We start from the raw sequence: 24,376 nt of genomic DNA, 5'->3' as shown, positions 1-24,376 counted from the left end.
GTAACCGAAGAAGTTGCCATAAAGAAAAAACCAAAGAAGAAGCCGGTAACCGAAGAGGCAGCGGATGAGATTACTATTAAGAAACCTGTTGTCCAAGAGACTAAAGAAGATGAAACTGTAGACGAGATAACTTTGAAGAGAAAACCAAAGAAGAAACCATCTGTTACTGAAGACATTGAAGAAACTGAGGTTACTTTAAAGAAAGCTGAAAAGACAGTAACGAAGGATGAAGTACAGGCTGATATCACGGTAAAGAAAAAGAAAGAAGTTAAACCTAAAGTAGAAGAAGAAGAAGCAGATCAATTGACGATCCAACGAAAGGAAGAGATAGAAGAACCGGTGGAAGAAGAATTAATTGGAGAATTTACATTTAAACGTAAACCACCGAAACAAGCACCTAAAGCAGTCGAAGAATTATATGAAGATGTCACATTACGTAAATTACGACCGAAAAGAAAGCCTAGGACAGATATTAAGGAAGTTACCGAAGTTGAAAACGTAACATTCAGACCACGCCGAACCAAAACTAAAGAAGATGTTGAACAAGAGTTTAAAATCTCACTTAACACGTACGAGGAAGAAGATATTTCGATGTCTGGTAAAGTTCGTTTGAAACCAAAGAAACGTCCAATGACATATTCAGAAGAAACTGGGGAAGAAACGATTCGATTTATTCAAGAAGTTGAAGATGATTCTGGTCCTGTCATAGAAGAAATCATTGATGAATCTGATGAAGAGGGTAAATATAGTATTGAAGAACTGGAAACCGATGAGATGAAAATTCCTTTGAGAAGAAAAGTAAAGAAACAACCTCGTCCATATTCTGTAGAAGAATTCGAAGAAGGGGATGTACAAATGAAATTGAAACGCGAAAGAAAATATTCATACGAAGAAACAGATGAATCCTTGGCTTTGAAATTAAAAGCTAAAAGACGGCCATCTACTTACGATGAAGGTTTGATAATACTTTACCATTGTTCGCTTTTGCAGTTTATAATATTTTCATTTTTATGTAATATACTTTCAGCTTCATCATATATATTCGTTATTTCTAACATAATATTTCAGTTCCAGTTAACATCGCGAATACATCATTCCTTCTTTAGGTATCCAAAATTTCATTCGATCCTCATACTAAAAACTTGCGATGAAAAGCATATCGGTTTTAAAAATAAAGAAAAAAAAAACAATAAGAACTACCATCGTCATTATAATAATTAACAGTTGCTTAGCTACGTTTAATTAATAATTCATTAATTTTTTTTACGACATTTCACATTAAATGTAAATTACAGAAGAAGCAACACTTAGCATCACCAGGGAAGAAGATATTTACGAAGAAGGTAAAGTATAAGAATAAACATACTCATGAAAATAACTATAAAATATATCAATTCTTTTATTAAATATTTTATATCATTTTTCTAGAAGTGGAGTATGTTGTTCGTGATGGCGATACGATGTATTCAATTTGTTCGTACGTAGCTGAAACAGATGAAGCAATTAATCTTGTTGAGGGTGAAAAAGTATACATAATTGGTGAGTATTACACACTTATAAATTATAACTATTCAATAGATAATAAGAGGCATTCGCGTATAATTATATTGTCTCTTCTAGATCACACAAATCAGGACTGGTGGTTTGTAAAGAAAAATTTAACAGAAGAAAAAGGATGGGTACCAGCGCAATATCTGTTAGATGAAGTACATTACACTATCTATTTACAACGTAAATTACATGAAAAGATCGACAAATTACCTGTATTTGAAAGTAAGTTTCATTATACTTTATGAACCACAATAAAATGATTGAAGTAATTAAAGCTAATATATTGTTAATTTGAATATAGAACCAGCACCAGGAGAAAAGGCATCTGCTCCAAGATTTATTGAGAAATTACAACCAATTCATACGCCGGATGGATATACAGTGCAATTCGAATGTCAAGTGGAAGGTGTACCAAGACCTCAAATAACTTGGTTCCGTCAAACCGCTATCATTAAACCATCACCAGACTTCCAAATTTATTATGATGATGATAATGTAGCAACTTTAATTATAAGAGAAGTTTTCCCCGAAGATGCAGGTACATTTACTTGCGTTGCCAAGAATACAGCAGGATTTGCATCTAGCACAACTGAATTAATAGTAGAAGCTCCTTTATCTGATCATGGATCAGACTTAACTGGACCATCCAGAAAAAGTTTGTCAAGGTATTTAAATTTGCTAATAATTTTTAATAATTATAATAATAAGTAAAAATATAGTTTTTATGCGCAGTGAGAGTTGAAATTGATTGCAGAAAGTCTAACAGTAGCTAAAAGATTAATTAATTATCTCATTTTCTTTACAGAGAATCTTCACTAGCTGATATTCTCGAAGGAATTCCACCAACGTTCTCTCGAAAACCAAAAGCAAAATATGTCAATGAAGGTGATGATGTGATACTTGAAAGTCGTCTGGTAGCCGTACCAGAACCTGAAATCTCATGGTATTACAAGGACACACAGCTAACTAGCAAAGAAAATATTGTCATCACAAGCGAAAGTGATATGCACATGTACTGTAGTATAGTCAAAATTTCCAAAGTTCAGAAAATACAAGAAGGAAGGTATAAAATTGTTGCTAAAAATAGAGAGGGTGAGGCTAGCATCGAAATACCTTTAAAGGTAAGTGACAAATTATTGAGTTTTATAGAAATAAACAAATTGAAATTCTTAAAATATAATCTTAATTATAGGTCAAAACTAGAGATAATGAACCACCAGAAATATTAGAACCATTACAATCGTATGTTGTACGAGAAGGAGAAACCGTTGTTTTATCTACTCAAATTGTTGGTAATCCAGCACCAAAAATAGTATGGTATAAGGATGGCAAACCAATTAAGGATTTAACACCACAACAAGATGGTCATGTAAATACATTGACCATAATCCAACCAAAATTAGAAAATACAGGAGAATATTCTGTTGTTGCTACTAATAATCTTGGCAAAGCTGAAACTCAAGCAACATTGATAGTTGAAAGTAAGATAATATTTTATATTTCATTCAATTATTCACATAATTGCTATTCATAAATTTTCTATGAATCTCTTTATGCTTTTTAATTCAATCATTTTTAACAATCACAATTTATTAACTATTTGTTCATACCGATGACGAGCATTTTGCACTAACATTACCAAATGCTTTACTAATATGCATTTCAGTGAATCTACATCTCAAGTCTGCCTTGCTTATTAACATTGAACAGCAAGACGAAGAGTTCTGCATCTTATCTTCTAAGGGTATGGGACTTTTTCTGCTTATATTTTCATCTTTTAATTCTATTATTTAACAAGGAAGTATTAAAAAGTTCTATTTTTAAAAAATGTATACAATTTATAGAAATACCAAGTGGTGCACCCGAGCCACCACTATTTACTGAAAGATTCCAAGAAGTTATAGTACCTGAAAAAGGTACCTTCAAACTTGTTGCAAAAGTTACTGGAAATCCTGTCCCAGAAATAACTTGGTTAAGGCAAGTATATTGCAAATTCTATATTAATTTTTATCATTCATATGCATATATGTATGTTAGCATTAAAATATAAAACAAATGAATTAAACAAATACGAAAATAATGTATAAAAAATGCTCGTATCTTAAAATCATACATGTTGGTTATAATAAGGAAAATATCGGATTTTTTCATGTCTAACAATTGGTTGGTCATCTTTTAGCGTTTTTACCATTATTTAAATATTTTTTAGTATATGAATGGATTTGATACCGATTCAAGTAAGAATAATAAAAAAAATTACATACCTATTGATGTACTTCAAATATTAATTTCGATTAGATATATTTCTGATTTATATTAATTTATTAATAATTATTCGAAAAAGAAATGTTTATTTTAATCTAAAAATACGGAGTTTAAGTTTGACGTACCGTCATCCATGAAATCCACCGTTAGACTAACACGTAACTTCTATGTAAGTTCTGTTATTGAATATTGTTTATATGGCTTTCCAAAAAAGGAAATTCTATTTGTTAAAAATATTGTTTTCCTTATGTATATGTAGTCTTAGGGAAATCATATAAACAACAATTAATAAAAGAAATTTAATCGACTTTCATAAAAAACAATAAGACGATCGAACGGTGAATTTTGAAAAGAACATTACATCTAATTTATAATTATGTGCATTAAGACTACAATATAAAGTTATTCTATACAATAATTAAATATAAATGCTTTAATCATGACATATATATATATATATAATATTGTGTAAATTTTACTTTAAAAAATAGAAATAACGAGCCATTGGAAAAATCACCAAATATAAAAATAAGTTACGACGGGGAAAATATTTCTCTTGAGATTAAAAATGCTGATTCGGAGACAGATTCTGGAGATTATAAATGTGTTGCCAGTAATCCAGTTGGAAAGGCTTCGCATGGAGCTAAAGTTACTGTGGATGTTGATAAAGTAACGTTTACAAAGAAATTAAAAGAAAAAGTCACAGTTGATGAATACAAAATGCTGGAACTTGTATGTGAAACCTCTCATACAGTATCCACAACATGGTGGCATAATGAAAAAGAAATCAGTGGTATGGATCATCGTGAAATTGTTCAAGAAGGACGAGTACATAAGCTGGTCATCAAAAAGACAAATGCTATTGACGAAGGCACATACAAGTGTACTGTCAAAAATCAGACAACATCTAGCACTGTCACTGTGAAACGTATGTATCTTGATTTCATTGTACTTTAGATTTGTTTCTAGATTAGATAAAAACCATGTTTATACTTTATTTCATTATTTTACAATTGATTATCACAAAAATTGTAAATTTACTTGAATCGATTCATTTCTACAGCTGCTAAACCTGAGTTTACAAGAAAACTACAAGACTTTGAAGTGAAGGAACGTGAAACAGCAATTTTAGAAGTTGAAATAACATCTGAGACTGTTGATGTCGAATGGTATAAAGACGGAGTACCATTAAAACCGAGCAATGAAAAACTAGACTTTGTAAAAGAAGGCACAGTAAGAAAATTACTTATCAGAAGTACATCAGTTCATGATGAAGGAGAATACACATGTACATTACTTAATCAACAATGTACAGCTGAAGTTACTGTTGTTGGTATGTATTTGTATATTTCTTCAAATAATTTAATAATTATCATTTTATATTTACTTATAAAGAACAGTATATAATAAGACATGTATTTAATGTATTTCAGAATTACCACCAGAAATCATTACTAAAATGCAAGATGTGACAATAGCTAGAGGAGAGAAAGCTATTTTCGATATTGAATTAACCAAAGGTGATGCATTAGTGCGCTGGTTTAAGGATAATCAGGAATTACAGTTCTCTGAACATGTACAACTTTCTATTGATGGCAAGAGACAGAAGTTAAAGATCTATGATACAGAATCTGAAGATGCAGGTGTCTATTCATGTCAAGTTGGAGAACAAACATCTTCAGCTAAATTAATTGTCGAAGAACCTGGTGTAGATTTTATTGCTAGACTACCAGATGTTACATTGGTACCATTGAATAAAGATGCTACCTTCCTTATTGAAATATCTCAATCAAATATTCCAGTCACATGGTTAAGGTATATATAATAATTATTTCCTTTTTACATATTGTATATAAATCTCATGCATTCTGCAATTGTAATAAAATTTATGTATAAATTGATTTTATAGAAAAGGAGAAATCATCAAAAAGTCTGAAAAATATGTTATTATTGATGAGGGTAATATAAAGAAACTCATCGTAAAGAAATGTACAACAGAAGATATTGCAGAATACACAGCTGTTGTGACAAATGTAAAAACATCATCCAGATTAAAGGTTGAAATTATAGAAACACCACCGAAAATTAATCCAAATACTCAGACAAAATATACAGTGAACAAAGAAGATGACATCGAAATTATAGTCAAATTCACAGCAACACCAATGCCAACAGATGAATGGACTGTTGATGGTCGTATTGTTACAAAATCTAAGAGAATTACTCCTTCAATAGATGAAGAATCTGCTGTTTTAACTATTACAAAAGTACAGGAAGAAGATGTTGGTGATTACAACTTGAGACTATTCAATCCACATGGTGATGCTTCTATAGTAATAAGTGTTGCAATTGCACGTAAGTAAAAAGCTTCAATGCAAATAATAATGGATTTCTATATTACTATAAATTTGAGATTATTATAGACATTAATCCTCTACTTAATTACAAAAAATTATTTTTATTCAGAACCACCAAGCAAACCAGGTACTCCAGAGCCTTTAGAATTAACAGATGAAAGCATTACATTGCATTGGAAAAAGCCAGAATCAGATGGAAACTTGCCAATTACAGAATACATTTTAGAATATCATGAGAAGGTGGAAACTTCGTAAGTATTCAAAAAAAATATATTATTGTATATATTAATCTTTACATGATCCATAATTCGTTATTACAATTTTTACATACATGTAATTGCTTATTTTTAGATGGATCAAAGTTACAGAAAAGATTACAGAAACAAGTCACAAAGTAACAAAATTAACAACAAACAAGGAATATACTTTCCGTGTAACAGCTGTTAATAAAATAGGTCTTAGCGAACCATCTTCGGAATCACCATATTTCAAAATTGTAAAGCCATCAGAATTAGAGCCACCAATTATTTTGGAGCCACTAAGAAGTGTAAATGTAGGTTTAAAACAAAGCGTAACACTTTCTTGTGTCATTGGTGGATCGCCAGCACCGGAAATTACATGGTATGTAATTTTATTTATACAATTATAGTATATATATTACATATGAATATTTATAATATATGAATTATTCATTGTTTGTATTGTTCCATTAGGTTCAAGAATAATCAACCGTTCGCTAATGCTAATATAACTTATGAAAATCGTGTAGCAAAATATATAATTTCGGAAACAACAGAAACATCTTCAGCAACATTTACTGTAAAAGCAGAAAATGAAGTTGGTACAGCAGAAACCACATGTGAATTGAAGATACAAGAGTCACCAAAATTGACTGTCGATGAAACATTGGCAAATCAAAAACTACCTGTTAGTTCAGAATGGAAGATAGATGTTCAAACCAGTGGTTTCCCAACGCCAGATGTAACATGGTCGAAGAATAGTCAAAAGATAATTGATAAACGAGTATCAACTCATACTGTAGAGAAAATTTCTATTATCTCTATTAACTCTATTATCCGAGAAGATACTGGTACTTACACAGCAGAAGCAATTAATGAAGCTGGTACTTCTTCTATAGATGTTCACCTCAAAGTTATAGGTAAATAAGAATAATAAATGACTTATATCTTTTTGTCAATTATATTTTACATTTCAAATAACTTTTTTTTTTTAGATAAACCAAGTAAACCTCAAGGACCAATAATAACAAAAGAAATCAGGCAAGATCGTATCACAGTTGAATGGAAAGCACCAATTGATGACGGTGGTGTTGAAATAGAAAAATATACTATTGAAAAATGTGAAACAGCTAAGATGAATTGGACGAAAGTAGCTGATGTTGATAAAGACATAGAAAGTTTCTGTGTACAAAAGTTACAATTAGAAGTAGAGTATATGTTCAGAGTAATTGCTAAAAATTCTGTAGGTGCATCAGAACCTTTAGAATCTGAACGAATAAAGACAAGAAAGTCCGATGGTACATAGTCTTAGATTATATTTAAAAATACTTAATATATGTATATCTATATTATTATATTATATTTTTTTCTATTTAATTTTCATAGATCCACCTGGACCACCAAGAGGACCTTTAGAGGTTTCTGGCATGACTAAAACATCCTTCACAATAAAATGGCAAGCTCCAGAAAATGATGGTGGTTCACCAATCATAGATTACACCATTGAAATGACAGAGTCATCAAAGAAAGCATGGCAGAAGGTATATATATACATAAATTATAAAAATCTTAAATATTTATTTTTAAAATATGGAATTAAATAAAAAATAATTGAATTATAGGTGGGCAACACAAAGGCTGAGGTGACAAACATCAGTGTATCAAATTTGAAAACCGATATGGCATACGATTTTAGAATAACAGCAAGAAATAAAATTGGAATGAGTGAACCATACATCTCCGAGGAACCAATTATAGCTGGAAAGAGAGCAAGTAAGTAATAATAATTACAAAATAAATTAATGAATATAAAGAAATTTAATTTACGAATGTAGAAAATCATTGCTACGCTTATAAAATTACTACTTATTATTATTTATCAAAATTTTGCTACCTTAATGCTTATACTTTTGCTTTTGCTTAGAAATAACAAAGCTTACAGATAGCAACTTATATGCATTACTAGGCATATTTCCACCATCAAAAATTGTTTTAACTAAAAGTAAGTAAATGGCTTGTTTTAATATGCGCATTACACAATTAATATTAACTAATCCACAAATCTTAATGAGTGAAATAACAAACAAATTTATAGAACAATGTAATAAATATATATTCTATATTTTTAGCACCACCATCTAGTCCGCTCAATGTTCGAGTAATAAACTTCACAAGTAAAAGTGTAACACTTACATGGTCCCCGCCCGCTAATAATGGAGGAACTGAACTTACAGGTAATGAATAAAAATTCATTCTCTAATTTATTATAAAATAATATTATATGCATACTTATATACATATATATTTCTTTTCCAAATATCCGACAGGTTACATTATCGAAAAACGACCATTAATTGGTAAAGGTTCAAGATGGATAAAGGTCGTTACTTTGGAAGCTACAACTCACCAATATTGCATTGAAAATTTGAAGGAAAGTGAATTTTTGTTCAGAGTATTTGCTGAGAATAGTATGGGTCTCAGTTTACCTACAAATTCAGAACCAGTTACTCTTAAAACTCATGCTAGTATGTATACCTATAACATTAATGTTCATATATGCAACTATATAGTTATTAATTTAATGAAACAGATTTCTATTCTATTCTAATAAAATCTCTATTTCTATTAGCTGTACCATCAGCACCTACTGCCCCACTAGAAATCAGACAAATAGCTGCAAATACAGTGGTTATAGAATGGGGTAAACCAGAATCAGACGGTGGTGCACCTTTAGAAGGATATAGAATCGTTATGAGGGATGCTAAAAAGACTATGTGGATTGAAGTAGGACGAGTCAAGGCTGATATATTAAAAATAAATATAAAAGATCTTCAAGAGAATCATGAGTATCTAGTGAGAATTTACGTTAGAAATGAGGTTGGTCTCAGTGAACCATTGGAGTCAGATGAGCCTTTTAAAATACTACCAACTTCAGGTACGATATATGTATTATATTATAGATTAATATAATTATATTAACATGTTAATTGCCATGTCTCAGTCACTAATAACTGAGAATATACTTTACATTCAGACGACGTTTGCCACAGTGAACATCACTGAACAAAGTTCTACAAAAGAGGCTCAATGCTTAACATAACTCATAAACTCATGCATGTAATTTTTTGTATCTTAGAATTAGCAGTGGTGGAGCCAGTCGCAGAAGCAACAGACAAAGGTGAACCTGCATCTGTGAGTTTCAGCACAGAAAATACAAGTTCCTGGCTGCGAGAGCATAATATGGATGCTGATATTCATTCTTATGCTAGAGGAAGACTTCTTAGAAAGGATGAATACTTTTTCCGCATTTGGCATAATGCTAAGAAACTATTCAAATAAGCATTTCTACAATTTTAAACGGTTATTCTATTATTTCTATGAGAATCTATTTCTTATCAAGAATGCATTTGGTACTTGTCGTTACCAAATGCAATGAACAAAACTTTAATCAAGGTTAGGAACAAAATGGATATTTTTATTTTGATTTATAAGAAAAAATGAAAGAAGATCAACAAGAAGAATAATCTACGAGCTTTTTTTTAAGCTAACGACACATGTCACTTACAGTTCTTCCATAAAAGAAAATATGATAGGTTAACTTCCTTTTCTTTGGTATTTTATGAACTAAAATAGATTGGACGAGTGTAAGAACTAGTCAGAGATTATATTAGATAATGAGATTACATTATATGATTAAATCAAATGTTTATTTATTAAGAATTTTGTAAAATAATCTCTTTTTGAAAGATTGACAGGTCGAACAAACTAAATTCACATTTACAAATCTGATTAAGCTAGGAGACAAATGTTGACTAAAAAAAAAAAGAGAAAAAACGGAATGCTTTTTCGATTTCCTATGAAATATTTTAACAGGAGAACGATAATGCAACTAAAAGATAACTCGGAATTGTCCTTTGAATACTTCTCTTATTGAAAAACGTGATATGAATGGCACGATAATGATTGAACGATTGAAAGTTGAACTACCTTTACACCCTTTTCCCTTTCCCTTCGTCATATATATATATATCCGCCCAAGAATGTTGCATACGGTAGGCAACGTTCAGTCACTTATTATTAGAGTTGTTTGGGAGTATTACTTTTAAGTATTTATTATTAATCTGTAATCTATATTTAATATTACTTATTATCATTGCCGATAGATTTAATTATATTAATTATTGATTATCGTTGATTATCGTAATCAACATTTTAAAGGACTGGTCGTAACTGTCGAATCAAAACGAGATTTAAATGTCACACATCTTTGGTATTATCACGAGACGTAAAATATAGGTGCTAAACAACATCACTAATATAGTACCAAGGATGTGTTGCATTGCTCGTAATTACATTGTAAAATATTTTATGAATTAAATTATCTCAAATTATAAACATAATATTACAGTCTATCTTTATTATTTTTCAATACTCTTTCACCCTTTTCTCTTGTTCGACTGATTAAAATTAATAAATATTTAAAAGCAGTCTTTTGTTTTGTAGTATAACGCATTGAAAATTAAAAATTAAAAAGGAAAGTATTTTTTGGAAGACTTTTAATCAGTGGAATATATTTAATAGACCCTTGTAGCATCTTTATCAACTATTTGTTATAAATAATTACTTATACACACCTGTAAATTATCAGTTGAAACGTGAGCGTCGAGAGTGAACTCGCTGCATCTCGAAAATTGCAATCACTTTAAACGCGCATAATGCAGTTAATATTTGTTCGATTTCTTTTTCTTCTTATTCTTCCGATTTCAATATATAAATATGGAATCTTTGTCTGATAGTAATTAAAACTGAATTTGTAACTACTGTACGACGGTCCGACATTTTTTTATGGTATTTTTTACGGTATTTATTGTTAATTAAAAACTCCGAAATTCGAATTGTACGAATTAATCACAATAATCGATAGTCGATGTTTTATTCGAGATGGAGCAACAGAAGAATCGATAATACAAAATGGCGTCTTGTTAAAGAATGAACGTATGCGTATTATCAAGTGCAGTGATTCCATAATATTTTCATTATTTATAATTTATATAACATCAACATGGGGTGAGTAAGCTTTTTTACGTTATATAGAATTTATACAGATTTTTTGAACAATTGATTCGTTCAGTATACAATGATATGCATTTGGCATTCTGTTTACATCATATTTGTGAGAGAACTGTTTGTTTTTAGATTTTTGCAAAATAAACATCGTTAAAAATTGTATACGTTTATAATTATATTGATTAAATAATACTTAGATTTTTTAAAAAAATAATTTTTACAAATTTTTCTCCGAATATTTATTCAATAATAACCTAAAATTGATTGTTTGTAACCTTCACGTCTTTCACTGGACTGTTCCAAATGGAAGACAGTCAATTCGTTTATTAATATTTTAAATCTTAATTCAATATCTATTGTATTTCAGCATTTATTACTTTTTATTAATAATAAAACTATTAATAATAATAATAATAATAATAATAATAATAATAATAATAATAATAATATTTTTGAAAGTCATCTTATATCAATTTTATAATATGTAAGCAATATATTTTAGCTCATCCGATATAGATTTAGATTCCAAAAGAGAAATTACTGGTATAGACTCTGAATCAGATATGCTTGGGGATCAAAGGAAAAAGAAAAAAAGAAAACACAAACACCACAAACATAAAAAAGATAGAGTGATAGAGAAAGAAGATGGAAGAATAGATAGACAAGAAAGGTATTTAAAGTATATTAATATTATGAACATCTCTTAACACTAAACGTACTGATGCTTTATGTATACTATTTTTATCATAGCGGATCAAATGACCCATCTTTAAAAAGTCATATATTTTCCAATGTATGTATAGCAAAAAATATACCATTTATGCAATAAGAATTTTTGACTCATGAAATAGTACTGTAACTTATAAGAATTGCTACAAAAAGTTTTTCAACCGATTATTTGAATAGTCATGGTACATTTAGTGTTAAACTTATTTTAATAAATATAAAAGATAAAATATTTCATTTAATGAATTTATAGAAAAAAACACAAGAAACATAAAAGACCACGTAAAGAGAAAGAAATAGAAAATGGTGCGTTGGAAGAGAAAACATCACAACGTATTAATCAGAAAGAAATTGGCCTGAATGGCAAAGTTAAAAATTCATTGTTGGAAATAGTCTCCACAGAAGAAAGTGAAGATGAAAAACTTGTGGATCTTGATTCGGATGAAGTCGATTGTACTATTATTGAAGATGATATTGATTTGGAGGAATTAATGAAACAGAAGGTATGCGTGTAATAATTTAAAATATTTGTAATAATTGTTAAAGTACGTTTTTAAGTATTATAATTTATTTATAGGAACGATTACAAGCGTGTTTAGTTCAATACTTGTCAGATGAATCTGAAAAGGAAGATAAGGAACTCGAAGAGGAAGAAGAGGAGGAAGAGGAAGAAGAAGAAGGAGAAGAGGAAGAAGATGAAGGAGAGGAGGATGAAGAAACAAAAGCGGAAACACCGGATGTAATAGTCGTAGAAGATGATAGCGAAGATGAAAATATACTCCACAAAAAACGACCTAGAAGTAAGTCAGGAAGTAGGGAACGTAAAAAAATATCAAAGCCTGAAAGGCGAGTTATAGTAGATATGAGTAGAGATCGAAGAAGCAGAGAAGACCATAAAGATAAGAGAAGGGATTCTGACAGAAGAAGAGAGGAGAAGACCCGGCCAAGAGAAGAAATAAAAAGAGATGATGTGAGAAGAGATGAGAAACGAAAAACTAACGAGAGGCATAAAGATGATTCTAGAAAAGAAGATTCTAGGAAAAGGATAGAAGAAGATAGACGTAAAGAAACTAGTAGTAGTAGAAGGGATGAACCACGTAAAAGAGAGTACGATAGAAGGTGAGTTGCTGCATTTATTTGAATACAGGGTATCATACATTTTTATATTATGTTAAATTTAATAAACGTATTAGTATTATTTATTAATGTTATTATTATCTTATTCCAGGGAGGAAGAACGAGGAGACAGAAAGCGAGACTTGGGTCGACATTTATCTAGATCTCATAATGATTCAAAAAGTCAAGATACTAAAGTTGATATAAAGCATATTTCATCGAGACGCGATAGTCGTGATAGAGGAGACAATCGGGATCGTCAAAGCAGTCGAGATCGGCAATCAAGTCGAGATCGGCATAATAGTCGCGATCGTTATAATCGAGACAGACCACTAAGTAAAGATCGTCATTCCAGTCGTGATAAAAGAGACAGTAGAGAACGGCATACTAGTCGAGATCGTCATGCAAATAGAGATAGACAAGCCAGTCGTGATACGGATGCACGAGATCGACGTGATAGTCGGAATCATGAAAAAATTAGAGAACGATCTAGAAGTATAAGAAGATCTCGTAGTCCCCTTAGAAATAGAATGGATAGAGATCGCAATGATCGTTATAAAAGATCGCGTTCTTTGTCCCGAAATCGTAGGGATAGGGAAAAACACATTCGAGATCATGACAGGGATAGAGAAAAGAATGGTAAAAAAGAAAGAAGTGATAAGTACAAAGATTCTTTGTCGGAAGGCCTAAAAGTAGAACGTTCTGACAGTTCTAGCGAAGAAGATATGAAGGATATCGACATTGAGGAAGAAGAGGATGAGGAAGCTATTATTGAACGTAGGAGGAAACAAAGAGAAGAGTTACTCAAGGTATTTGATTATATAAATTTAAGAGTCTTATTAGATATTATTTCATTTATTTTATGTAATATCTTATATGTTTTTTTCTATTTAGCGATTAAATGGACCAAATGAGGATTCAAATATGTCTGCTGATGTAACAGCTGTCACTGGAACTCCTCCGTCAGAAAGTCATTCAAATACATCTCAAAAATCACCAGAGATGCCTTCAAATAATAATGAATCTACTTCGGAGAGTCATACTCCACCACTGCCTGAAAAACCAAAATCACCACAGCCAGTTAAAAAAAGAAAGTCTAGATTTGAGGATGCATTACCTGAAGAATCTGAAAAGATTGAAAACACAAAAATGACAGAGAAAGTTAAACAAGATGAAAAACAAAGTACAAAAAAAACAAATGAATGGGATATGTTTGCTGAAGCTGATAACATTGGTTATTTTAATGTATGTATGTTTTGTGGAAATATTCTATTTATTATATTATCATAATCGTAATTTTTATTATTGCACTTTTCTAGAGTCCTACCGTTGAAGGTAAACGTTTAGGTGGTCCAGACAATCCTAGTTTAACAGATAATTGGGATGATGCGGAAGGATATTATCGGTAAGATAATACTATTTTATTTTTAACTTTTTATATAGTATCTTGAAAATTATAACAAATAAATATTTTTTAATAATTTATTTTAGAACCTATAGAAGTGTTTTTACAACTTTGATGTATATATGTAATTTTCTTAAATAAGTTTAATCGAATAATGTAATATCAATTTTAGTGTTCGAGTTGGCGAGACACTGGATTCTCGGTTTGTTGTTTATGGTTACACAGGACAAGGGGTTTTTAGCAATGTCGTAAGGGCTAGAGACAGTGCACGAGGCAATTTAGATGTTGCTGTAAAAATCATTCGGAATAATGAAATTATGTAAGAAATTGATTTATATAATATTCATAAGTCTTATACAAATACGGGCAATTTTATTATATTATTTTTACATCTTTTACAGGCATCGTACTGGACTCAAGGAATTAGAAATTCTTCGAAAGCTTAACGATGCAGATCCAGAGGATCGATTTCATTGTTTGAGACTATTTAGGCATTTTTTTCATAAAAATCATTTATGTATGGTTTTTGAACCATTAGCTATGAATTTAAGAGAAGTATGTATATAAAAATATATATATATATAAGCATAGAGATATTATTACATGTAGATAATTTATAAATATATTTTTTTCTTTTTATTATATAGGTATTAAAAAAATATGGCAAAGATGTTGGTTTACACGTTAAAGCTGTAAGATCGTACACGCAACAACTTTTCCTTGCATTAAAATTATTAAAACGAGCGAATATTTTACACGCTGACATTAAACCAGACAATATTCTAGTCAGTGAAAGTAAACTGGTATTAAAACTTTGTGACTTTGGTTCTGCATCTCATGCTCATGAAAATGAGATAACACCATATCTTGTATCAAGATTTTATCGTGCTCCAGAAATTAGTAAGTATATTCATTAATTATTACATATATTTTTATGTAAATGAAAATAAATTATAACAGTCAGTGTACGAATAAAATTATCTGGATAGACAGGATAGACAACCTTATAATGCGTGATCATCTTAAGACAGAGTGACAATGAAGAAAATATTGTTATAATTTGTGAGAGAAGGTAGATTATTAGTCTCATATAGCTATCTTACTTTTATTTTCAATTTCTAACTTTCCAAATGATCAAATAAGAATGAAACTTTGGTACACTAATATTATAAAAAAAATTTCAAATTTATTATTTACCCAAAAAGTCGAGTCAGTAGAAATAAACAAAAGCACATAATTGAAACAGTAGCGTACATACAATCTTCAAATACTGTAGTAGTAGAAATAGAAGTAAATCTCAACAGTTCATTCATGAAACATTAAATTTACTACCTTTTGTAGGGGCCATTTAAAATTTCAATTTCTAGTGGCTCAACTTGTTGGACGGACTTATAGATCTTTATATAGGAAACATGTTTGCTGCTATAGAATTTTTGTTATGTATCAGAGATAATATTTCCTTTTTTTAGTTCTTGGTATACCCTATGATTTTGGCATTGACATGTGGTCTGTTGGATGCACAATATATGAACTATACACTGGAAAAATAATGTTTTCTGGCAAAACGAATAATCAAATGTTGAAGTTCTTCATGGATCTAAAAGGCAAAATGCCTAATAAACTAATAAGGAAAGGAACCTTCAAGGATCAACACTTTGACTCTAACTGCAATTTTCTTTATCATGAAGTTGATAAAGTTACTGAGCGGGTAAGTCTCTCTACAATTTTTCTCTATGATTACGTTTTTTTCGTGTGGTAAGCTGTATTTTATATTTGTTAAACAATATTTTATCATTGGACATACAAATTTCTCTCGTATTTATATACAATTTACATTTGCAATTTATTTTATTTTTATAATAATCAATTTCTATAATAAAATTGGCTCTCTTCCGTTGCGTATTGCTATAATTTTATAATAGATGAGGTTGTTCAACGTGTTTATTTTTAGGAAAAAGTCGTCGTAATGTCCACCCTCCCAGCAACTCGTGACCTTAATGCAGAACTTGGTGGAAATTCATTACCACCCGAACAAAGTCGAAAAGTTGGTCAGCTTAAAGATTTATTAGAACGCACGTTGATGTTGGATGCAGGGAAAAGAATCACTGTGAACCATGCTCTGGCACACCCTTTTATACAAGAAAAAATTTAGGTAACCCTGCCTAGGGTCCTTCTACAACAGAAAAATAATTGACAAAAATTTGTGAATTTGAAATGAGACACCGCTAACGATAATCCAAAAACAAATCGGATATTATCAGATATCAAATACGGATATTGCTAGCGTAAATGGTGTCTGTCTTACATGAACTGTCTGTATTGGTTTTAGCAGAAAGAGGCGGCGCAAAGTTTCAAGTGTAACTCAATCAAGACAACGAAGAGCATAAAGCAGTAAATATTTATAATGCATATATCATCATATTGCAACAACCTTGTACTCTATCAATCTGAAATAATGTATTTAATAGATTGTTAAGTACTAATACAGGTCAATAGAGTGCAATATTTTTTATAAGACATAATCAATTTTCGTAATGAAGTAAATTCTTAGCTACCATCTGCTGTATAAGTAATTATACCGGGAACGTAGGATTTCATTATTTAAAAAACATTCACAGAATTTATAGCATATTACGTAATTACATTATTTGCATTTTTTATTTTAATCTTCGAATAATAATCATTATTACGAATTAAAAGGTAACGAGCTCATGTTGACAAAAAAAAAAAAAGAAAAGAAAAAAAAATAGAAAAAAGAAAAGAGAGAAAAAAAAAGATATATTCTTACCAATCTTATAAATATTTGTTACCTAAAAGTAACGTTGTTCTTAGGTGAATGAGTCAGACTGGAAAAAGTGACCGCCTCTTTCAGCATGAACTGGCCATCGATACTTAGCATTATGGTGGTATGTGGTAATTTTCTTTTTTCACTTTTTCGATTTAAAGCGCGACTTCCTTACGGATAGTGTATCTCTTATAAATTATTATACGATACATTAATATTAAATATTTGTTATATGAAAGAAAAAAACCAAGAGATTGTAAGACTCACAAAATTTCATAACCCAGTTCAGGAACGGTATTTTTTTCTTGTTCTCTTACGTCAGCGATTCATAAAAATAACATTCGCTATTAGAAACTTAGCGAAAAAGGAAAACTTGGTGTATAATCTGAAGAAGAAAAAAAATTGTATAATAAGTAGATCAACTATTGAAATAAAAATACAAATGCTTAACAGAAAGTGGAGAGAGCCCTGCATTTTATATTTTCAGTCACTATATCACTTACAAGTTTATTGCGTTTTAAGTGTTAGCTACAAAAGTGATCTACGTGTGTCTTCTTGTTGTATTAACGAACTTAAGCATACAGTTATATTTTAATGGAACGACATAATAGATTTATCGTATTGTTAATCGATCTTCAATAACTTAAACAAAATTAATATAAATTAATATATAATATAATTATATATATATATATATATACCATATAAACATAAACGTGAATCGAAAATATTTTTTATTCGAAGTTCAGTAAACAGTTTCAAAAGTTAATCACACAAACATATACATAGATATATTTATTATATATATATCTTATTATATATGATATATTATGACTATATTATTATATATGTGAGATATATATATAATATATATTATTTCATATTTTAAATACGTACAACAATTATATTACAGGATATACACATTTCTGTAATACATAACATTATAGTTTTAAGAATTAAAATTCTTTAACTGATATTTTATTTAAACTATTCAGTTATTATTTAATATACAATAGAGCAGACTTTCAGTGCTGTTTAAATGGTTCATGGAATAATTTTTAATAAGGGAAAACTGTACGAGGCTGCTTATGTTTCAGATGAATCATCAATTCGAATCATCTTTATGTGCAAGCGGACCTTTCAAGGGCCTTTAGCGCTGATCCCGTTGCAAGGTATTCATAGGGGGCTGCCTTATGGGATATTTAATATATCCGATTCTTGTAACATATCATACATAGTTTATTGACAGTCATAAACAATGTTGTGTGTAATCTAGACAAAGAATTTATACTTCATAATTTTTCTAACGACAACAAACAATATCGCAATAATAATACTAAAAATAATATTAATATTAATAATAGTAATAATTAATAATAACAATAATAATTATACGATATAATAATAATTATAATAATAATAATGAAAAAGCCCTCGCGTATATTAAATGTAATAAAAAAATAGAAGATTTGTGTATGAGGAGGACAAGTAGAAATTTTAAGCACATTTCAAAATATATACGTATATATTTATACAGAAATAAAAGAATATATCCAATAACAACTTTAACATATGCTTTTCTAATTGACAATTTGGTAATGTTTCACTTATAGCCCTCCCTGTGAGGAGGGGAGGCAACGGAAGAGATCAGATGCTGAGAAGGAATAATGAAAGGTGTCCCAAAGGAATGGTAAAAACTACGCCGTATCATCATACCTGCTTAAACAAGATATCATCGTCGAGTCATCCAAAAAATTGGATCATCAAAGATCAAACTAATTTGAGCCGGTACAAGGTTTGTCCTAAAGATTCATTAAGGAAAGCAAAACTGTAAGTACGTATGCAGGTAAAGTATATATCGTGAAAATAATTAAAATATTGCGATTTTACAATCCATTATTTATAAGACGACAAACAATAATTAAGATCTTAATAAATATTCTAATCACTATGGCTTTGAGTTTTCAGATAATTAATTAAGAGTAATAAAAGGATATTACACATGTATAATATATACTGAAGAAACACAATGAAAAAGTACAATGTATTAATATATATATATGCACATGCATTTTTAATATATTATACAATAAATATATTAATATAATGCAATTACAACTAGATATGGAAACTTTGGATTAATGAAATACTATCTATTAATTTTCTGTACAAAATGTAATTATGCAAAAATATATTTTATATATCATACGATTTTAAATTTGTTCTTTTATTATTATAATATTATCGTAGGTAAATAATCACAAATAATCAACCGATAATATAATGTTAAAGGAAACAAACGAAGTATGGTTTAAGATTCAAAATATTCTCTTTATTTTTCATTTCTATATAAGTGTCATTATAAAACATAATTTGTTAAAGATATCATGTATAATATATATATATACACACATAATTGGAATCTTTGGTATAAGTACTTACAACCAAAAAAGTAAATACTATATGAGGAAAATAACAAGAATGATCATTTAATAATCATTTGTATCTTCAATCTCGTTCCGGATAATACTGTATAAGTTGTTTACTTAATTCTTGAGCTAATTCCATAGAAGATGCACATAATACTCTTCTGCTCATAACATCAAATGATCCTCCTGATGGGAACACATTTTATATTGAAGATTTTTATAAAAATGCCAGTTAAAAAAAAAGAAATGTAATTAAATTATCGTAAACCTGCTGGATCTATACAAACACCTCCTGCTTCTCTGATGATAAGATCACCAGCCGCAATGTCCCAAGCATGAATTCCAAATTCGAAACAAATATCAGCACCACCAAGTGCCACCATACACATATTCAAAGCACACGATCCTAATGTTCTCAACCTAAAGAATAAACTCATTGATTTATTGTTTAAATACACTTATACACTATTACAAATGTTTCATTATTATTTTACCCATGGATCTGTGGTGTCAAAATATTAATATTTTGAAAGACAATTTTCATTTTCTCGGGATCTCTACTTGTACCCATCTCGATCATGATCAAGGATTTACTTAACTCTGAAAAATTATTAGATCTATTTTTACGAAGTTGAATAAAATAAATGTATGTGATCATATAAGAAAATTATACAAAAATTATAAAGATAATTATATATATATATAAGTTATATGTACTTAATAAAAGTTTTCTTAATAACATTTTTTAGATCCGCTTAAAAATAAATCACCTTTCTGACCAGAAACTCGTATCGGAGCACCGTTTAAAAAAGCACCCTTGCCTCTGCGAGCTGTAAATAGCTGTTCTAAAATAGGATTATAAACAACACCGATTTCCGCAACTTTTCCTATATGCAAACAAACTGATATGCATGTATGTGGTAAACCATGAACAAAATTCATAGTTCCATCAATGGGATCTATGATCCATGTTGGTGCATCAGTTAATTCTGCTTTTTTACCAGTTGATGTGGTCTCCTCGCCAATAAATCTGAAAACAATTATATATATATATATTCAAGTTAATTATCAAGGTATTCAAATTTTATTGATTAATCATATATAATCATTTCATATCGTTTATGTTCAGTTAAAAGTCATTAACTAACATTCTTTTCCTTTTTTTTTATTAAAGCAAATAAATAGGGTATAGCAAAAATGTTCGAGAGAAATCATCGTACAAGTTGGAACGGAAATTTCATCAACTATTACTAGCGTGAAGATTTTTATTGAAATTATTATGGGTTCCCCTTTGATTAAATTGATCAAATCTATTAATCGTTTTATAGAGGAGAAATGAGTGTCAATGGGTATTAATTAGAAAAGGGTCAATTGAATCAATAAACTCGCTATAAGAGATCATTGAACGATAACAAAATTTTAATTTCATATTAAAGAATTTTTATTTCCTTACTTACAATATTGGTCATTTGATTTATTTTTTTATTTCCAATTTACAATCATTCATTTGACCAATTGCGTTACGTTACGCGTTAATTCAAAATTAAAAATCGATCGTTTGAATTTGTTAACGATAACGCGTTACTTTTATCGTTAATATATATTGTTAATAATAATATCATTAAGTATCTTACATACTTGTGATCTGGAAATCTTGAAGAAATGCCATCCATGATAAGTTTTTCAACTTTTTGATCCCATTCCGTAACGAGATCAACATCGCAGGATTTTGTCATAGCATCTTTACGTTGATATATTTTTTCTCTTACGATCTACGGAATATGATATCAATTAAATAATTAAAAGTAAACTTTCTGTTTTAATACGATTTCTTAACGATTTACTTATCTGCCAAATTTCATTATGATTTAATAATAATATTTCAAAAATGTTTCAGAATAATTTTCCCCATTACTTGTGTGCATACACGTGAAGATGTATGACGTAATAATGTCAAAAAGAGAAAACAGGATAGAAAACTGAATTCTTTACTATGAAAGAATCTCTTTCATGAAGCTAAACAAGTGTTAGATATACATAGCTAAGTTACTAAAATTAAATTGAAGGTTGTATCCCAATCGATAGGATACTGATACACAGGATGATCATTATTTATGTATTTCATTGATGAAATTCTTGAGAAAATAATCAAATAAAGATCAATGCATATAGACACATAAGATTCTGAGAAACTTATTGCTTACCGAGCCAGCTTCTTTGACCAGTCCAAGTATTTCCAAGTAATATTCGTCTATGTTGGACATTTTAACGATTAGGAATATGAAAATATCGTGATAAAATTGTTGTAATAATTTTCTCGTTTTGTTATATCAAGAGCAACAAAGAAAATAATAAGAAAGAAAATTTAACGTAGATCCTATTACGAATGCCGACAACAAACTGACTACATTTTTGTTAGCTGCTGTCGAAGAATGATCGTCATTGTTCCTTCACCCACTCCAAAACTGCATCTATAGCGATTGTGGCGCCATTGATATTTGATTAATGCACTTGCGCTGTTTTTATGCACTTAAAATTAAATCTGTTGACACTGGGTTTAAACAAAAGTAAACAATAATTATTCATATTTTATAAAGTATGAAGCAGAAATGAAATATACAACCAGTTCAGGGATTAATTTTATATGAAAACATAAGACAAAAATGTCATATAACATTTTTTCATTTTTCATTTCTTTTTATCAGATGTTTTTTAGTAAATAATGGTCACCGTATCTGTACTGCATTATTATTTTTCTCATACTTGGAATCAAATTTCAAATTAACATTTAACATATTTTAACTGTTCAGTTTAATTATTCTATAAATTAACAAAATGAGACATCTTATTTGATCACCTTGTATAACTATTAAATAAATTATACAATGTACAAAGAAATATAACATTAGAAGGGGAATTGTATAAAAAAACACGCCGATTGTTTAACAGAACAATATTAATTGTCACTTTCAACGCATATACATATACATAGCTTTGCAATTTTTAATAGAATGTATATATATTTGTCTTTTTGTTTGTTTGTTTGTTTATTTGTTTCATTTTTCATGTATATATATGCTGATATACGTGTATGTATCGTTATGATCGAAGTGTATTGTGTTAAATTTCTAATAAAATTAATTATTTCAAATCAATTGAATGAACATTTGGAATTTTTTAAGTATACTCATTTCCTTCGAAAACAAATTAATATTCGTGTATAATGTTATTTCTTCGATCGTTACGATATGTACATTCATATATACTATATATATATATATTTTAATTATCACACCTAAAGTTAATTTTGTTCCACAAGGAATGATATGTATCGTACATACCTCGAAGGAGCACGAGGTATTATTTTCTTGGCTTTCACTTAATTTCCTAATGTGAATACATAAAATACAGACATCACGTATCATGGACGCTTGTTATTGCGATTAACAATTTTTTTTTACTTTCTTATTCGTGCGTTAGCATTTGGTGTGCATACATTCGTATATATGTCTCTCTATGTATATTTATATATTATACAGGGTGTTCCAGTACCATATTTTACCAGAATGCATTATAATTAAAAAATAAAAAAAAACGAATTTAATATATACACGGATTTTTCTTAAACGTTTAATTTAAAATATACAACAAAAATGATAATGGACTGGTATTTTACCGATACAGTATTTAAACGCATTGCCGATATTTATTTGATTATACAACAATTATTGAAATAGTATTTACTACAATTAAAATAAACGAGAACAAGATATTGATAATAATACAATCAATTAATTTTCTCTTCGTAAATTCTATATATATATATATTATATTTTTATAACAACGGACCACCATTTTTTAAAATGGGACGATTGAAATTTGAACCGACAATTTATTCCTATTCGACAAGAATGCAGTCCATTGTCGTTTAATATTTTCATTATAACTTTATAATATAAAGCCCATGTTTTTTTTTTTTATAAAACATTTCTATTTTTTTTTTCTTATTGAATACGCTGGTAAAATTTTACGGAAACAAATTGGGACACCTTATACATATATATATATATATATAAATATATAATTTCTTCCTTTCTATTTGCGTTATTTGTAAAGATAATAAGCGTCGAATGAATAATTGATCGAATACTATATCCCGTCGTTGTAGATTTCTATTATTTCAATCAAGTATAACACATAGGCATTATTTCGATTCGATATAATTGATTTAATTAATGCCACAATTTTAATTTGTTGTTTTATATTTATTCTCTCTTTCTATCTTTCTTTCTTTATTTCTTTCTCTTTTACAAGGCCAACACTCAAAAGGGAGAAGATTTGTTATATTAATTCGATAAATTCGATCATAGCGACGATTAAATACTTTCTTACACTTTTATATACGTTACTGGCGGATTTGTTTTAATTTTTTTTTT

The 24,376-nt window shown here is 29.2% G+C and overlaps 4 protein-coding genes across 9 annotated transcripts in view; 3 read left to right on the top strand and 1 right to left on the bottom strand.

The window, feature by feature from the left end:
* The window catches only part of LOC106785785 (titin-like), a gene marked incomplete in the record, with an annotated part of 84,195 nt that extends 83,240 nt beyond the window's left edge, over positions 1-955 (top strand). The window contains 1 exon segment of the mRNA XM_014746509.1: positions 1-955.
* LOC106785780 (titin) lies at positions 227-9,751 on the top strand. The gene is made up of 25 exons (XM_014746501.1): positions 227-249; positions 456-955; positions 1,296-1,343; positions 1,429-1,539; positions 1,621-1,773; positions 1,853-2,216; positions 2,357-2,672; positions 2,744-3,032; positions 3,218-3,295; positions 3,396-3,528; positions 4,308-4,744; positions 4,880-5,149; positions 5,250-5,631; positions 5,726-6,171; positions 6,283-6,424; positions 6,525-6,794; positions 6,887-7,332; positions 7,408-7,710; positions 7,799-7,953; positions 8,035-8,185; positions 8,337-8,414; positions 8,542-8,646; positions 8,740-8,937; positions 9,042-9,347; positions 9,549-9,751. The coding sequence occupies exons 1-25, from the start codon at positions 227-229 to the stop codon at positions 9,749-9,751; spliced, it is 5,907 nt and encodes a 1,968-aa protein (XP_014601987.1).
* Positions 9,752-11,375: 1,624 nt separating this feature from the next.
* Positions 11,376-19,562, top strand: LOC106785839 (serine/threonine-protein kinase PRP4 homolog). 6 transcript variants are annotated; one of them, XM_014746610.1, is made up of 15 exons: positions 11,386-11,479; positions 11,996-12,149; positions 12,459-12,708; positions 12,783-13,324; positions 13,434-14,130; positions 14,216-14,566; positions 14,641-14,726; positions 14,899-15,045; positions 15,128-15,281; positions 15,374-15,626; positions 16,196-16,434; positions 16,678-17,117; positions 17,559-17,632; positions 18,609-18,683; positions 19,125-19,560. In XM_014746610.1, exons 1-12 carry the CDS (start codon positions 11,410-11,412, stop codon positions 16,876-16,878), a joined length of 3,144 nt encoding a protein of 1,047 aa, XP_014602096.1. In that variant the 5' UTR covers positions 11,386-11,409; the 3' UTR covers positions 16,879-17,117; positions 17,559-17,632; positions 18,609-18,683; positions 19,125-19,560. The 6 variants fall into 6 exon arrangements, with proteins under 6 accessions (XP_014602098.1, XP_014602096.1, XP_014602094.1 ...); XM_014746612.1 differs by having other exon boundaries at positions 11,376-11,479; positions 11,982-12,149; positions 16,678-17,632; positions 19,125-19,562; XM_014746608.1 differs by having other exon boundaries at positions 16,678-17,632; positions 19,125-19,562.
* Positions 19,563-19,820: 258 nt separating this feature from the next.
* LOC106785850 (inositol monophosphatase 1-like) lies at positions 19,821-22,430 on the bottom strand. The gene is made up of 6 exons (XM_014746632.1): positions 22,145-22,430; positions 21,579-21,712; positions 20,711-20,970; positions 20,435-20,540; positions 20,209-20,360; positions 19,821-20,126 (listed from the first exon to the last, which is right to left on the bottom strand). Exons 1-6 carry the CDS (start codon positions 22,202-22,204, stop codon positions 20,020-20,022), a joined length of 819 nt encoding a protein of 272 aa, XP_014602118.1. The 5' UTR covers positions 22,205-22,430; the 3' UTR covers positions 19,821-20,019.
* Positions 22,431-24,376: the final 1,946 nt, after the last annotated feature.

Source organism: Polistes canadensis, unplaced genomic scaffold (assembly GCF_001313835.1).
Source record: "Polistes canadensis isolate GaletaPanama2010 unplaced genomic scaffold, ASM131383v1 scaffold_57, whole genome shotgun sequence".
NCBI classification, from domain to species: domain Eukaryota; kingdom Metazoa; phylum Arthropoda; class Insecta; order Hymenoptera; family Vespidae; genus Polistes; species Polistes canadensis.
The sequence above is the reverse complement of the archived record's forward strand: the minus strand, read 5'-3'. Positions and strand labels throughout refer to the sequence as shown.